This window comes from Capra hircus, chromosome 3, assembly GCF_001704415.2.
Source record: "Capra hircus breed San Clemente chromosome 3, ASM170441v1, whole genome shotgun sequence".
In the NCBI taxonomy this organism is placed as follows: Eukaryota; Metazoa; Chordata; class Mammalia; order Artiodactyla; family Bovidae; genus Capra; species Capra hircus.
In genome coordinates, this window is record NC_030810.1 from 100,032,922 (window position 1) to 100,047,858 (window position 14,937).

The 14,937-nt window shown below is 43.2% G+C and overlaps 1 protein-coding gene across 1 annotated transcript; it reads right to left on the bottom strand.

The window, feature by feature from the left end:
- On the bottom strand, positions 4,603–9,395 carry MCL1 (BCL2 family apoptosis regulator). Its single transcript, XM_018046042.1, has 3 exons — positions 8,519–9,395; positions 7,921–8,168; positions 4,603–7,386 (listed from the first exon to the last, which is right to left on the bottom strand). The coding sequence occupies exons 1-3, from the start codon at positions 9,204–9,206 to the stop codon at positions 7,270–7,272; spliced, it is 1,053 nt and encodes a 350-aa protein (XP_017901531.1). The 5' UTR covers positions 9,207–9,395; the 3' UTR covers positions 4,603–7,269.

Here is a 14,937-nt window from a genome sequence, read left to right on the forward strand (position 1 = left end):
GGATCTTCCCAGATCAGGGATCAAACTCATGTCTCCTGCAGTGGCAGGTGGATTCTCAACCTTGGGACCACTAGGGAAGCCTTCTCTCTTTAAATCTTTGCAGTAATAAGATCGGAAAGACAAATATAGTTTACAGGGGAGAAAATTAAGCCCTGAGACCTAGTATTTTCACTTTAAAATTTAATTCCTTTGATCTGTTATTCAATTTCATTCCCACAGAGCACACACTTTATCAAAATAGTTACTGGGCTGCAGTGATCCAAACTTGGATGGGATAAACTGTTTCTGTTGTTTTCAAATGTCTTTCATGATTTTGCTGCATTTCAGGCAAATCCTGTCTAAATTTCATTTTTCAACTTAAAGTTTCGAGGAATTGATTCAAATATATTCAGTGTTTAAGCCCCATGAAATAATTAAATATACATCATCTTTGTGTAAGATACACTGTCGTGCAAGCATAGGGTTATCTATTACTCATTGAGTCATGTTTTTCCCCCCTAGGACAAACTTTATCAAAGTTGTGTTGATGTGTTCTGTACTTAAAAGCAACTCAGCTGCATTGCTTTTTTAAAAATAACCTATTTCTGGGATTGCCGACCAAATCCTTACTTTGTGTAAGTTTTTTTTTCACCGAACAGCACTGAGTGAAATGGACTGATCATTTTGGTTCATGAGGGGGAAAACAGGGTACAGAACCTCTACCCTGTTTCAGATCTGACCCCAACGACCAAGCTTTGAAAGGGGCAAAGCAGCAGGTAGCCAGCCACTCCTCTGCCATTACCAAGCTCCTCTGCAGAGCTGCTCTTCCTTAGAGCTGAAAACAAGCCACCTCATTTCAAAACATGCACACAGACAAAACCTCACGTCATTTCAACATGAAGTTGTTTCCCTGTTTCTGTTTCTCTACTCTGCCTCATGGAGGATTTCTGAGAAATGAAAAAAGTGTCACCTCCCCCAGTGTCAGTCTGCAGTTTTGTTTTTGGCTTAAAAAAAAAAAAAGAAAAACCACCGAAGAAGAGTAGAGAGGAAAGGAGTATACAACTTGGCCATACAATATTAACCCCAAACTTTACAAAGAGAAATGCCCTTCCCATTACCCTTCAGCCCCACCTTGCCTTAGATCTGGGCTTTCATGGCCTAAGAAAATCAACAAAGCAGTGAAACAGCTGCTTCTTGCAGTAGCCCAGCTGTCCCCCCGTCCTGTTCCCACGAGTATTTCTAAGGGAAAATCCCTACCTAACGCCCCCCACCCATCCCCAAATCTGAACACCTGGGTCATACCAGCCCTGTAGGCCTATGAAACGTGCAGCACAATTTTTGAAACCAGCTTCTCCTACTAAACTGGAAAACAGATTGTTTTTAGGGGCCCAGAATTGAAGGCCTTTCTTAAAGTGGAAACTCATCTAATTAAGGTAGAAATCCAGCAAACAGTTTTTCTTGGCTCTTTCCCAGCACACCTTGTTCCAGGATAACCTGAATAAACACAGGCATGTGACCACAGTGGGGGTGGTGAAATTCTGAATGGAATGCAGCTTCAGCTAGCTAGGGGGCTGGGACTGAGACTTCTGGCAGTCTGTGGATTTACACAGAGAAGCCAAAACAATGAGCTCACGGGCAAGAATGCAGCCTGTGGGGAAGTCTGGGCAGTCAGAGCAAACTGGTTTTTGAGCCAGGATGGGAATAGCTGTAATCGAGTCTCCCACGGGAACAGGATTAGGGAGAGTGGCGCCGTCATTCAGTTTCTTGGGGTCCAGTTAAATGACTTTTGGGGGCTGTTATTTTCCTTTTCCTATGTGAACCTGAGTGGGTGAAGAGAGCTGGTGAACATGTGAGTGAACTAACTTAGGTGGTGCTCTTAAGACAACTTGATTCAAAGCAGGTCTACCAACGCCAGCTCCTACACCAGGATCCAGTCAGCGATGGCTATGATCCTTGGGTTTTGTGTTCAAGACTGCCACTTTTAACAAGATAGAGGAAGCAACCAAGTCTGTCTTCTTTACTTCCCAGATAAACAATCCACTCAGCTGTATGTCATTTACACCAAATTCATACTTCTAAAACCAGAGACCTCTCTTTTCTTTTTCTGCCAGTGTTCTCCAATACTTCTACATAAGGCCCTAAATGGAAGCGACAGAAGAGAGCCTGTATTCACTGCCATGCAGGGTGAAGGGGAAGGGAGGCAGGGAGGGATGATGACATGAGTAAAAAAATTATCTACAAGTCTCCTTTCACAGCCTCCACCAGAGGTTCCTTCCCTGTTCTACACTTCTGTGCACGTTTTCTATTCCAATTTCCAACGTTCCCTGCCTGTCCCAGCCCTTGTTTCACTATATATATATTTTACAATACCTTTAAGCACCATGTGCACTGCACTCTTAATTCCTTTTGTCTATTATCACTTTGACTAGATTGTGAACTTTACCACTGTGCTACCGTTGCTTTCTTTCCATGGATTTGTTATGCATGAATTCTTCAGATGTATGTCCTAAGAACAAGGACATTCTCTTACATAACCACAATTAAAACAGTCAAGAAATTTAACATTGATCAGTACTACCTAACATATTGCTTACATTAAAATTCCTCCAATTATTCAAGTCCTTTATAGCTTTTTTTCCCTCATCCAGGACCCAAAGTTCACCATGCATTTACCTGTGAAGTTTCCAGTGTTCCCTAGGTGTTTTAATTCATTCTGTATATAAAAGGTTACATCTACTTGCCCCCAACCTCCCACTCCTTCAGTTTTTATTGAGGGGAAGAATTAGTCTTCCTAACTCCAGCATCCTAAAGTAGGCAGTGCCCAGTAAGCAGTCCCCTGCCAGGTGATGGACAAATCTCAAACATCTGGCTGCCTTGAGCTCATTAAATGTTTCAGTTCCAAAACAAAAAGTCCCAATTCATTGCAGTATTGAAACATTCTTAGCAAGGTAACCTAATCCCTAACCAAGGGATGAGGAAGAGAAGGTAAACTGGTAACAATACAGAAACCCAATGGGAGAAACAAGCCATGGAAATAGATACTTGGAAAGGGTAAAATCCATAGCAGTACTCTTAGCTCAAACACATTTCACAACAGCCAAGAATTATTTTTCTATACAGGTACAGAAATGAACTGCCAGAGATACCAGGTATAGCTGGGAACAAAAGCCTGCCATACTTATTTTTTTTCCCCCACTTCACAAGAATTACCAGTTAAAGAACATGAAATTCCAAGAGTTCTGTTACATCTGCCTGGAGGCAGATTCCCAACCCCCATCCTTCCACATACTTCACATAACTAAGATAACACTGTAACAACTCTGAAATTAAAGGAGAGTCAAGCTTTCAAATCTTGAAACTGAGAAGCCTTTGAACAGTGTGGGAGGGTTGCAGAAGATAAAGTTCTGTAATCACTGAACAAGCAGGGCCAAAAAGAACTAGGATAAATTAAGACTGACTCAGCTGATCATCTTGAACTCCAGGAATTAATGGTCTGTGCTCTGGGCATTTGGCTGGAGCCAGGCTACACACCAGTTGGCAAGTTATTACACTTTAAACTTTTATAAAACCCTCCAGCTGTCACAACTGCTTTAAGAACAGTGTTCTGAAACAGTATGAAGAGCTGGTACTCAAGTCACAAAACAGGAACTGAAAGAACAAGCCTAGTGGTGTTTAAATGAGTAAGTGTTGACTGACTCCCTCAGTGACTCATATTACTGGTTACCATTTGACCCAAGTTTATAAGGTGTTCAACTAAGGAATATTGCCACAGAAATAGCTTCCAATAGCAACAGAGCAAAGGGAGAAACAGTATTGTTCAGCAGAACCTGACACTGATCGTGATTCGAGCTCTCATGTCCTTTGCTAATTCTCCCTGCACACCTCTGTATGAGAGTTCAGTTGTAAAAAAGTTTTCTTCATAAACTACCATCTTCTGGCAGTTAGGCTTCAGAAAGAGGAGCTGCCAGATGTACGTAACACGAAACGGGGGAAGCACAGAATCCGGTTTGCACGGTTAGTATTTTGTGGTCAGGGCTTAAAACCAAAATGCAAACTCCATATTTGCACATTTCCATGGTGACTCCACTCTCTTTCAAGGTAACTGAAATAAAGACAGGACAGTGCTTCTGAAGTTGACTTGCTAATTCACACTTCCTTTTTGGGAGGAAATGGGAAAAGTACTGAAACATTAGTACCAACCACCTTATCAAAATTCTTAACTTTGGATGTTAATTCTTCTAGCTCCTTCAATCATCTCAAAAGGTTGAGTGAGATAGAGTGATACAATAACTGCTATTATGAACCTCCTTACTTTCAAGTTATACCAACATCTGGTGGTTAAAAGAAACCAGGACAGGGTATTGATTTTTGTATTAAAATGTACAGGAACTGCTCCAAAGTACAACAGTAATACATGTAATTAAGAGCCCAACACCTCTAGTTTGAATGAAAGGAGTTATTCTAAAGGGAACTGACCTTCACTCTAAGGCAAAACAGCTTTATGGAGCTTTGGCTGGTTAATTCACCTAGACTGTATTTATTTGCTCAGCTGACTTCCCTCAGATGCTTGCCTAAGAGGGGGAAGGAAAACAAGCATTGATTAGAAAACACCCACACCACACCTTGTATTTGAATAAAATATTTATTTTCTTCTTCTCAGGAAAAACAGGAAGTTAGGGAAACACACTACATTTTATAGCCCACATTAGTTTGTTGGTCCTAACCTTTCTTGGCACAGCTGTCAACATTAGCTGTTTTAACCAGAACCAAGGTGTTCACCCCCAACAGAATGTACAGACAACACTAAAGGACTGCAGGATTTTCCCTGAGAGAAGCATCAGACAGAAGCTGCTGAGAGCCATCTTTCCAAGCAGCCCCTCCCTTTCCATTGTGGAGGATTTGCCTGCACGTATGTAGTCAGCACTTACAACATATGCCTCTTCTCCCGACAGAAGCACTCACCTTGCCCCAAACCACTTGGGCTCCCTAAACCCTCATCGCCAGCTGCTGACCAAAATATCAATTTTAGATCCTCCTTTACATTTCAGCACTCACACCTAGTAAAGTGGAAATGGGGCCCCTAAATTCCATCAGTGTACATCTCTGTGCTTATTTCCACAACTGGCTATGGGGAGACAGGCCTTTCAGTCACCTTAACTAGATCTTAAGATTAATTAACTATATAAAGTGCTTTTAGGTCCTTAGAGATAGACATGATATAAATAAATGATTTCTGATCAACAATGATAAATACACAGATAAAAAAATAGCTCTAGCTAGATGACCTTAAGGCTTAGAGATGGGCAGGCAGGGCAATTGTTCCCTTATTACATTCTTCGTCATGTCTATTTTCGTCTGGAGTCCACAAACTAAAGGTCACATTCAGAGGCTCAAGTTTTCAAATGATCCTGGTTCCACTGTAGTTTTCTTCGGTTTACTAGTAACTTTTATATAACTTTGAGGTTTAACAAAAGAGCCCATCAATTTTAAGTGAGCATATTCAAATGCAAAGGTACCTAGAGAAAACCACCTAAGAAGTTGTCCCCTTCTCTGAAAACCCCTAAGGGGACTTTTGAAAATTTCTCCCCAGAGTTAAGCAACACCCAGTAAGATACTAGTACAAGAAGGGACTCTTCTCACCTCATGACTGTTACTGTCAGCATCCACTGTACTGCCATCTCCTAAGATAAAATTCAAAAATGAGGAAGGTCGGTGGACTCCGTGGGCAGTCACTTAGGTTCCTAATGCCAAAAACTAAAAGGGCTAATAAGAGTTCAGGAATGGCAAGGTAAATTTGTAGGGACTAATATAAATATGTGAAGAGGGAGCAGAATAAGCAGCAAATATTTTAAGGAAAGAGAGGAAATAAAGTTCAAGAATCATTAATAAAAATGAAACAACTATTTGTTTTATTCACAGGCTAGGCTTAGACCTTCGTTTTAACAAGCAAGCCTAATAATAGCACCATGGTTAGACTATAGCTTGCTTTGCCAAGCCATTATTGTACAATTTATAAAGCAAATAGGGGGTCAAGTGTCTCTCATCCACCTGATGTGATCTTTTTATACATATTCCTTACAAATCCCATTCTGAACAGCTGAAAATCTTTTAGCAAAAGCTTTGAAGATGAGCTCATGAACTCAGTTTAAATTGCACCAGTTAAATTAGGTCAAATGGAAGGAACTCAAAATAAGTAGCTGCCCAATCAGAGCACATCATCTGAAAGTCATCAGCCTGTGTGTTCCACCCCCCAAAATAAACCTTAAAACAGTGACTCAATTATTGAAAACCCAGGTGTAACAAAGTGAAAGGATTAATTTCCATTAATTTCTCAGTCCCAGGTTAAAAAAACCCCAAACAGCAGTTTAAGAAATACTTACCCAAATCAAGATAGGAAAATTAAAGCCTGCATAGTTATCAGAATTGTTGTACTACACCAAGTTGCATACAATTACATCAGCTGGTTCTGTATACAATCTAGTATTGACTAGAACAAAGATTAGAATAGAAAAGCTGTTAAGAAATAGGTTCTTAACTATAGAAACAGAATTTAAGGGTATGAAAAAATGAAAGTAAAATTTTGTTTTATCTCCTTTTTGATTAATACTAATTTCCAAAAATATAAACCAATTTCCCCAAACAAATTTCAAAATTGAACATTCCAAATTTGTAATTCTATTCAAATTTTCAGTATTCTTGGCCATGACATTAGGCAAATAAGAATCCCTCAAAGTAGAACAGGTATAAACATCCTGAGCATTTGGTCTATTGAAGAATCCCACTTGGGAAAGCTACAGAGGAAAAAGCTTCCGTTCACACTCTGCTGTACAGTACTGAGGCTTCTTGTCATAGTTTTATTACTTGCAGCTTAAACTTTACATATGCCACTGGCGTTGTTAGTGCTTCTATTTTAACACTATAGAAGTCTATGAATTCAGTGGGCATATCTATGACTAACTAGCCTGTCCACTGGCCAATTTCCTGTTTTAGGAGAGGTTAAGTCTCTCCACTCTACTGTCTTCACTAAAACGTCCATCTCCATAGCTTCCCAAAGGTTGCCTGTTGCTGAAATGGAACTCAGCTTCTTTCAGATACTGACTCTTCAAGGGAAATCACTTTTCTCATATGTTTATTACTGTTAGCCACAATCCTCCTATCACTTGGTTTTATCCATCGCTAGGTGATGGCCTGCACAGCCTGATGTCCAACTTCATAAACACGTGTGAATTCACAGTGGTGATTTTGGTGGCTGTTTTCGTGGCTGAAGAATCAATTATTGCACTTAAAAGGCTATCTTATTAGATATGCCAAACCAGCTCCTACTCCAGCAACACCTGCAAAAGCCAGCAGCACATTTCTGATGCCGCCTTCTAGGTCCTCTACATGGAAGAACTCCACAAACCCATCCTAGAAAACGAAAAAGAAAAGCACATTTTCAAGCACAGGCTTCTACTGACTTAAAAACACTATTTACAAGGAAAAGATGAATTAAAATATCCAAGATTTCCCTCCACACCTAATGACGAACCAATTATTTACCCCCAACTCTGCAAAGGAGACACATTATGCAATTAAAGGGAGGTGGGGCCCGCTCAAGAATGTATTAACTACCATCCCCAAGGGATTCTTCTTTCATTTCTTCATAATCTGAATTAACTGGGGTGAGGAGTAACCAGCTGAATAATAAAATACCCGAAGCAAAAGACTCAAACAATAAAACAGCCTAAGAAAATCAGGATTTTTGATGCAACAGTTCAAGACACACCCACCATCCTTTAGGGCCAACTACTTAAATCAACACCATGCAACCAGAGGTCCACAATTAGAGCCTTGAAAACTAAGCTGTGCATCTTAAAAAACCTTTAGATATCCTCTTTCTCTTATAAAATCCTTCATCCATTTCCACTCCAAGTCCCCTACTCGACCTTAAATCAAACTTACCCAGCCTCTTTGTTTGACTATCCAGTCTCGTTTTGACCTTACGAGAACATCTGTGATGCTTTCTGCTAGTGGTTCGATGCAGCTTTCTTGATTTATACTCTTCAAGTGTTTGGCCACAAAGGCACCAAAAGAAATAAGAGTCACAATCCTGCCCCAGTTTGTTACTCCGTCACTGAAAACATGAACCATCACTCGAGACAAAGACTTGACATCGTCTTCGTTTTTGATGTCCAGTTTCCGAAGCATGCCTGAGAGGAAGAAAACCACGCAGGTTCCCACGGTTGCTTTTGTCTACACCAGGGCACGATTCGCCTGCCCACCCACGGCGAGGGAAATTGCTATTCGGGCTCTACAGCAAGCACTCTGGGCGATCCCACTTGAAAACTGACATCCCACCCTTTCCGGGCTTTGAACAGAGCTGCCATTTCCAAAAGAATTAAGTGGGCGGAAACAATGACTCACGGCCAGAATATTCGGGTTTCAGAAATAGAAGAGTCCTTTCAATACAGACTCGTTTCTGTTTCCACCCACCGAAGATGGGTGAGTCCAGAGAGCTGGGGAAAAAAGGCAGCACGACTTCCAGGACTAACCCCCTTACCTTGGAAAGCCGTCTCGTGGTTGCGCTGCACCCCATCCCCGACTCGGCGCAGGGTCTCCAACGCCTTCCGGCTGGTGGCCCCAGACCCGCCCAGGGGCTTCGCGTCCTTGGCGCCGGTTGCCTGCTCCAGGAGGTACTGAGAGATAATCTCCAGGGACTGCCGATATAACTCGTCCTCCTCCTCCTCTGATGGGGGCGGCGTCGAGGGCAGCGAGCCGTCCGAGCCTGGACTGTTGTTACTGGCTTCTCCGACCATCAAAGCTAAAGGCCGGACGGCAGGCCGCTTCCCGAGAGGGTCTGGCTCGCACCCGTCCAGCTCCTCTTCGGGCGACATGATGGCGTCGGAGATCGGGGATTCCATCTCTTCAGGCGGCGACGCGAGGCGTGTGGGCGCGAAGAACAGCAGTCTGGTGGGGGTCGCGGTGACGTCGGGGCCCTCGGCGCCAATGGGCGAGGGCCGCGCGACCCTCCGGGCGTCGGGCGCAAGAGTGGCCGGGGGGCTCGGGCCGGCGCTTCCGCCAATCACCGTGCCGGCTTCCCCTCCCCCTACCTCTCGCCGCGCCGTGGCCTCCTTCCCCGCAGCCAAAAGCCGCCCCCCCGGAGAGGAAGCGCCGCTGCCCTGTCCTAACCCGGCTCCCCCACAGTAGAGGTTCAGTCCGATTACTGCGTTTCTCTTGAGGCCGAACATCGCGAACCGCTGCCTCTGCCGCTGCCGCCTGAGAAAACTGGAGGCTGAGCCCGATTCCTAACTTGAAGAGAGCGGAAGTAAGCTCTGAGAGAGGCGCTCCGAGATCACGGTTTTAGGGCGTCCTACGCAATGGCGTCAGCAGCTCTTAAAAAAAAACACTTTATCTGTATCCCGTAAATGGGGAAGGCAGCGAAAGCTTCCGGCGGTTGCGCACGGCACCTAACCGGCGGGGTCGAGGCAGGGGCGGGGCCTGGGGCAGGGCGGGGTTTCCGGCTCCCCGGAGCCTCTCGCGGCGGGTTACGTAAAAACGGCGGCTCCGGCGCCTGAGCTGGTGGGCCTGCGCTCTGGCTTCGCGCCCACCTGGGCCTCCTATTAATGGCTCTCTCTGTGCTTCCCTAAGTCGTGATATGCGAGCCGCTGCTGTTGTTTTTGTGCAAGAGATTTCCCCCCCCCATTCCCAAAGCCTTAACGATAGAGTCACTCAGACTTTGAGGAAAAGGGATGAGTAAATTCTGCTAATATGGGGAACAACAGTCTTAGATAATATGGATTAAATAAGAAGGCACTGTTGAGGGGGTCTATAGTTATTTTGCACATCCTCAGCTCCTTGGAAATGGGGAGGCTCAATGGACTGCCCTATTGTTCCGTCGCTCAGTCGTGTCCTACTCTTTGCGACCCCATGGACTGCAGCAAGCCAGGCCTCCCTGTCCTACACCATCTCCCTGAGCTTGCCCAATCTCATGTCCATTGAGTGGGTGATGCCATCCAACCATCTCCTCCTCTGTCATTCCCTTCTCCTCCTGCCTTCAGTCTTCCCCAGCATCAGGGTCTTTTTTAATGACTCGGCTCTTCATCTCAGGTGGCCAAAGTATTGGAGCTTCAGCATCAGCATCAGTCCTTCCAGTGAATATTCAGGGTTGATTTCCTTTAGGATTGACTGATTTGATCTCCTTGCAGTTCAGGGGACACCAGATTTGAACACTACAGTTCAAAAGCATCAATTCTTCTGTGCTCAGCCTTCTTTATGGTCCAACTCTCACATCCATACATCCAAATGACTACTGGAAAAACTATAGCCTTGACTAGACAGACCTTTGTTGGCAAAGTAATGTCTCTGCTTTTGAATATACTGTCTAGGTTTGTCATAGCTTTTCCTCCAAGGAACAAGCATCTTTTAAATTCATGGCTGCAGTCACCATCTGCCGTGATTTTGGAGCCCATGAAAATAAAGTCTGTTACTGTTTCCATTGTTTCCCCATCTATTTGCCATGAAATGATGGGACTGGATGCCATGATCTTAGTTTTTTGTATTTTGAGTTTTAAGCCAGCTTTTTCACTCTCCTCTTTCAACTTCATCAAAAGCCTCCTTAGTTTCTCTTCGCTTTCTGCAATAAGGATGGTGTCATCTGCCTATCTGAGGTTATTGATATTTGTTCCAGCAATCCTGATTCCAGCTGATGCTTTATCCAGCCTAGCATGTCTCATGATGTATTCTCATATAAGTTAAACAAGCTGAGGACTGCCCTATAGAATCACTTTATGTAAACTGACAAAACAAAACTGTTCTGCTCCAGCTAAATTTTATTTCTGTCTCCCCATTTGCTTTCTCCCATTCCCCATCTCTATACTCTGGTGCTATTCACCTACAAGCCTTGGTCTGTCAACACCTCCTCTAAGACATTTGACTCTAGGGGTAAACTCCTTGAGGACAAGGATCCTGATACATACCATATGTATGAATTAACATTTATTGAAGCAACTTCTTTTTGTTAAAGGACCTGTAAAAATAATAGCTAAAATTCAAGAGCAAAATATTTGAGGGACATAAGCAGGAAAGGTGAGCAGGTTTCCTGTTTCTGAAACTATCTGTTTAGTAAGAAAATAGGACATTCATAACACACAATTATGTATTTGGGCAAGGCCTAAAATCAGGGGGATTTATAGTATGTGGTGGAGAGGATGGAGAGAAACATCTTGTGGTTATAGTGAATAAGATATAGTTTCTCTACTTAAGGAGCTTCCAATCTTGCACAGCAACTAACCATAATGTGAGATGGAATTTATGCTTTATAGGAGGCATCAACAGCTTAATATTGGAGTTGAGTGGTTGGAAAATTTGCTTTGGGCTAGGCAACCGAGAGGAAGAAGACATGGAAGTATTTTCTGATCTGCTTTCTAGAATGCAGTTTTAGATGAAGGGGTGAGTGGTTGAGCAAATTTGTATGCTCAATGATGTGGTGGGAGGTGGGAGGGAGGTTCAGAAGGTAGGGGCCATACATATATCTGTGGCCGATTTATGTTAATACACTGCAGAAACCAACACAATATTGTAAAGCAATTATCCTCCAATTAAAAATGAATTAAAAAAATTGTGTGTGAAAGCTTTTTCTTCAGAGGCTAAAAAAGGAAATGCATTGCAGGTGTCACCTTAATTATAGCTAGAAATCTCAAGTGCTCAGTAATCTGATTGTATTTGCTTAATCAAGTCAGTCTCCTGTGATCCAAGATGACTATTGCACATCCTCTCTTATGTCCTTAAGCCTCCCGTATTCTTTCCTCCCTTCCTCACTCTCAGTTGTTAACTTACTTCACTGAGAAAATGGAAGCAGTCACAAGAGATAAACTTTAATTCTTACCACCAGGTCTACTTATTTACTCCTATTTCCATTCTGTTTGCCATCACTATGGTTAAAATGATTGAAATTTCTCAGCTATCTCAGATCAACTGCTTGTGCACTGGATCCCATCTTCTTTGCCTCCCCAAATACTTGAAGTTATCCCCTGCATCATCAATTCTCTCTGTATATTGAATAATTCCATCACCAAACAAACAAACTTGATGTTCTCCCTCACATCTTTAGAAAGACTTCCCAGAACCTAAATTCTCTCTCTCTCTCTCTCTCTTTTTTTTTTTTTTTTTTGGTTGCACTGCATAGCATGCAAGATCTTAGTTCCCTGACCAGGGATTGAACCTGTGCCCCCTGCAGTGGAAGCTTGAATTCTTAACCACTGGGCCGCCAAGGAAGTCCCTAGAACCTAAATTCTTGATGTTCCCCTGTGTAGCAAAAACCTTCAACTTCCTATATTTTCTCTCTTGAACCCACCCCAACCAAGCTTTCATTCCAACTACTCCACGGAAACTATTCTTGTCAATGTCAGCAATGACCTTCACATGGCCAAACTCCAATTGTTGATTTGGAGTCCTCATTTTACTCGACTTAGCAGTATTTAATATGTACTTAATCATTCCCTTCTTGAAACATTTTCTTCATGTGATTTTTTGGGCACCATAGTCTCCTGGTGTTCCTTCTTCTGCTAGTTACTCTTCAGTTTTTTTCACCTTTTCCACTGGCAATCCGCTTGGATACCTTGTTTTCTTTTGAAACCCTAGCTATGCCTGACGCATGGCAAACACCCCATTGTTGAATGGATAAATATGAATGTTTATTAATATGGGATATACAAAGGCTAGAAAAGCAGGATGGGGTCATATTATTGAGGACTTTGAAAACCAGTTGAAAAGCTTAGACCTTTTCTAGGCAGTTGGGGACCTCTAAGAACTAGAGTGGGCTCCCCTGGTGGTTCAGTGGTAAAGAACCTGCCTGCCAACGCAGAAGTGGATTCGATCCCTGGGTTAGGAAGATCCCCTGGAGAAGGAAAAGGTAACTCACTCCAGTATTCCTGCCTGGGAAATCTATGGACAGAGGGGCCTGGTGGGCTACAGTTCATGTGGTCACAAAGAGTTGGATATGATTTTGCAACTAAATAACAACAAGAACTACATTACCATGATATTAAGCTCTAATTTAGGTTCATTACTCAAATTGTTGGTTTTAGAATGGATGCAGAGAGAAAGGATAGGAAGTAACTAAATTAGGAGGCTACTGCAATACCATAGGCAAGAATTAATGGTGACCTGAACTCAGGTAGTGGTTGTGGAAATGGAAAAAATAACATGACATTGTGGAGGCAGTCTATGGGGCTTGATGACTAAGAGGATGAAACAACACAGTGTGACATTATCATAAAATAGGCATCCATATTATACAAGATCAACAGGCAGACCACCTTCCAGACTGCTCTGGACGGCCCTAGAGAAGCACTACTCTAACCAGTGGGGGGAAGGGTTACACAGCTCAGAGGCAAGGAGTCAGCATGTTTCCAGCATGTCCAGGAGGGCTTGTCCTCGGGGAATTTTAGTTCACTTAGAAGATCTCTGCTTCCCCAGTGACTCAGCTGGCAAAGAACCTGCCTAGCAAGAGACACGAGTTGATCCCCTGGAGAAGGAAATGGCAACCTGCTCCAGTATTCTTGCTGGAAAATTCCATGGACAGAGGAGGCTGGTGGGCTACAGACCATGGGGTTGCAAAGAATTGGACATGACTGAGTGAGCACGCACACACACACATCAAGAATGGCTCTTGTTCTTCAGTTCAGTTCAGTCGCTTAGTCGTGTCTGACTCTTTGCGACCCCATGAATCACAGCACGCCAGGCCTCCCTGTCCATCACCAACTCCCGGAGTTCATTCAAACTCATGTCCATCGAGTCAGTGATGCCATCCAGCCATCTCATCCTCTGTCGTCCCCTTCTCCTCCTGCCCCCAATCCCTCCCAGCATCAGGGTCTTTTTCAATGAGTCAATTCTTCGCATGAGGTGGCCAAAGTACCGGAGTTTCAGCTTTAGCATCATTCCTTCCAAAGAAACCCCAGGGCTGATCTCCTTCAGAATGGACTGGTTGGATCTCCTTGCAGTCCAAGGGACTCTTGTTCTTAGGATAGTTATATTGGCCACAGTTCTTAACGGGAAAAGCATTGTTGACATCCTGACTATGCCATTCTTTCTTGTAGGCGTGTACTGAATCCTTTGAAATGTCCCCAAACTGTGAGCACATTTCCTCTTTAAAATGAGGCTTTGTTTCAGAGAATTCATTTACATCATTTCTTTCAAAATAGAAAAAGAAAAGTCTTAGTATAACATCTAAGATGTACGCTACTAGCTTTGTTCTCCAGTCCTTGGGGCCTGAAATTGGCATACTTCATGTTGGCTTATGCTTGTGCTCAGACTCAGTTGTGTCTGATTCTTTGCAACCCCATGGACTACAGCCCGCCAGGCTCCTCTGTCCATGGATTTCTTCCAGCATGGATCCTGGAGTAGGGTGCCATTTCCTCCTCCAGGGGATCTTCCTGGCTCAGGGATGGAATCCACGTCTCTTGTTTCCTGCATTGGCAGGCAGATTCTTTGCCACTAGCGCCACTTGGGAAGCCCCTCATGTTGCCTTCTCCCTTTCTAATTAGAAAACCCTTGCTCTTATTCTTACTGTCTCTCTTAATTACTCTTTTATTCCTCAGCCTAGTAAAGCAACATTTTGTCTTTATTTTGTTTGGAGGCCCTATATATAACTCAAGTTTGGGAAGACTCTCTACTCGGCTGTTAGAAATTTCTAGAATTCCTAGAGCCTCTTGTTCTCTCTAATCGAGTCTAATCTTTTGCTTTTAAGCTATTTCTAAGGCCTCTTCATATCATACTTTATCACATGACCCTCTAATTTTTGAAGGTTGAAAACCTGGGTGCTAATCAAACAGAATTACATCCCCCAAGACAATCTCATGACTCTCTGGTGGACTTATCTGAAAATGCTCTAACATGATACTAAAAGATCATATAGTCATCTTCTTGCCTTATTTCTAAAATGCACATAACTTTCCCTAAACCTTCCCCCATAAATAATCT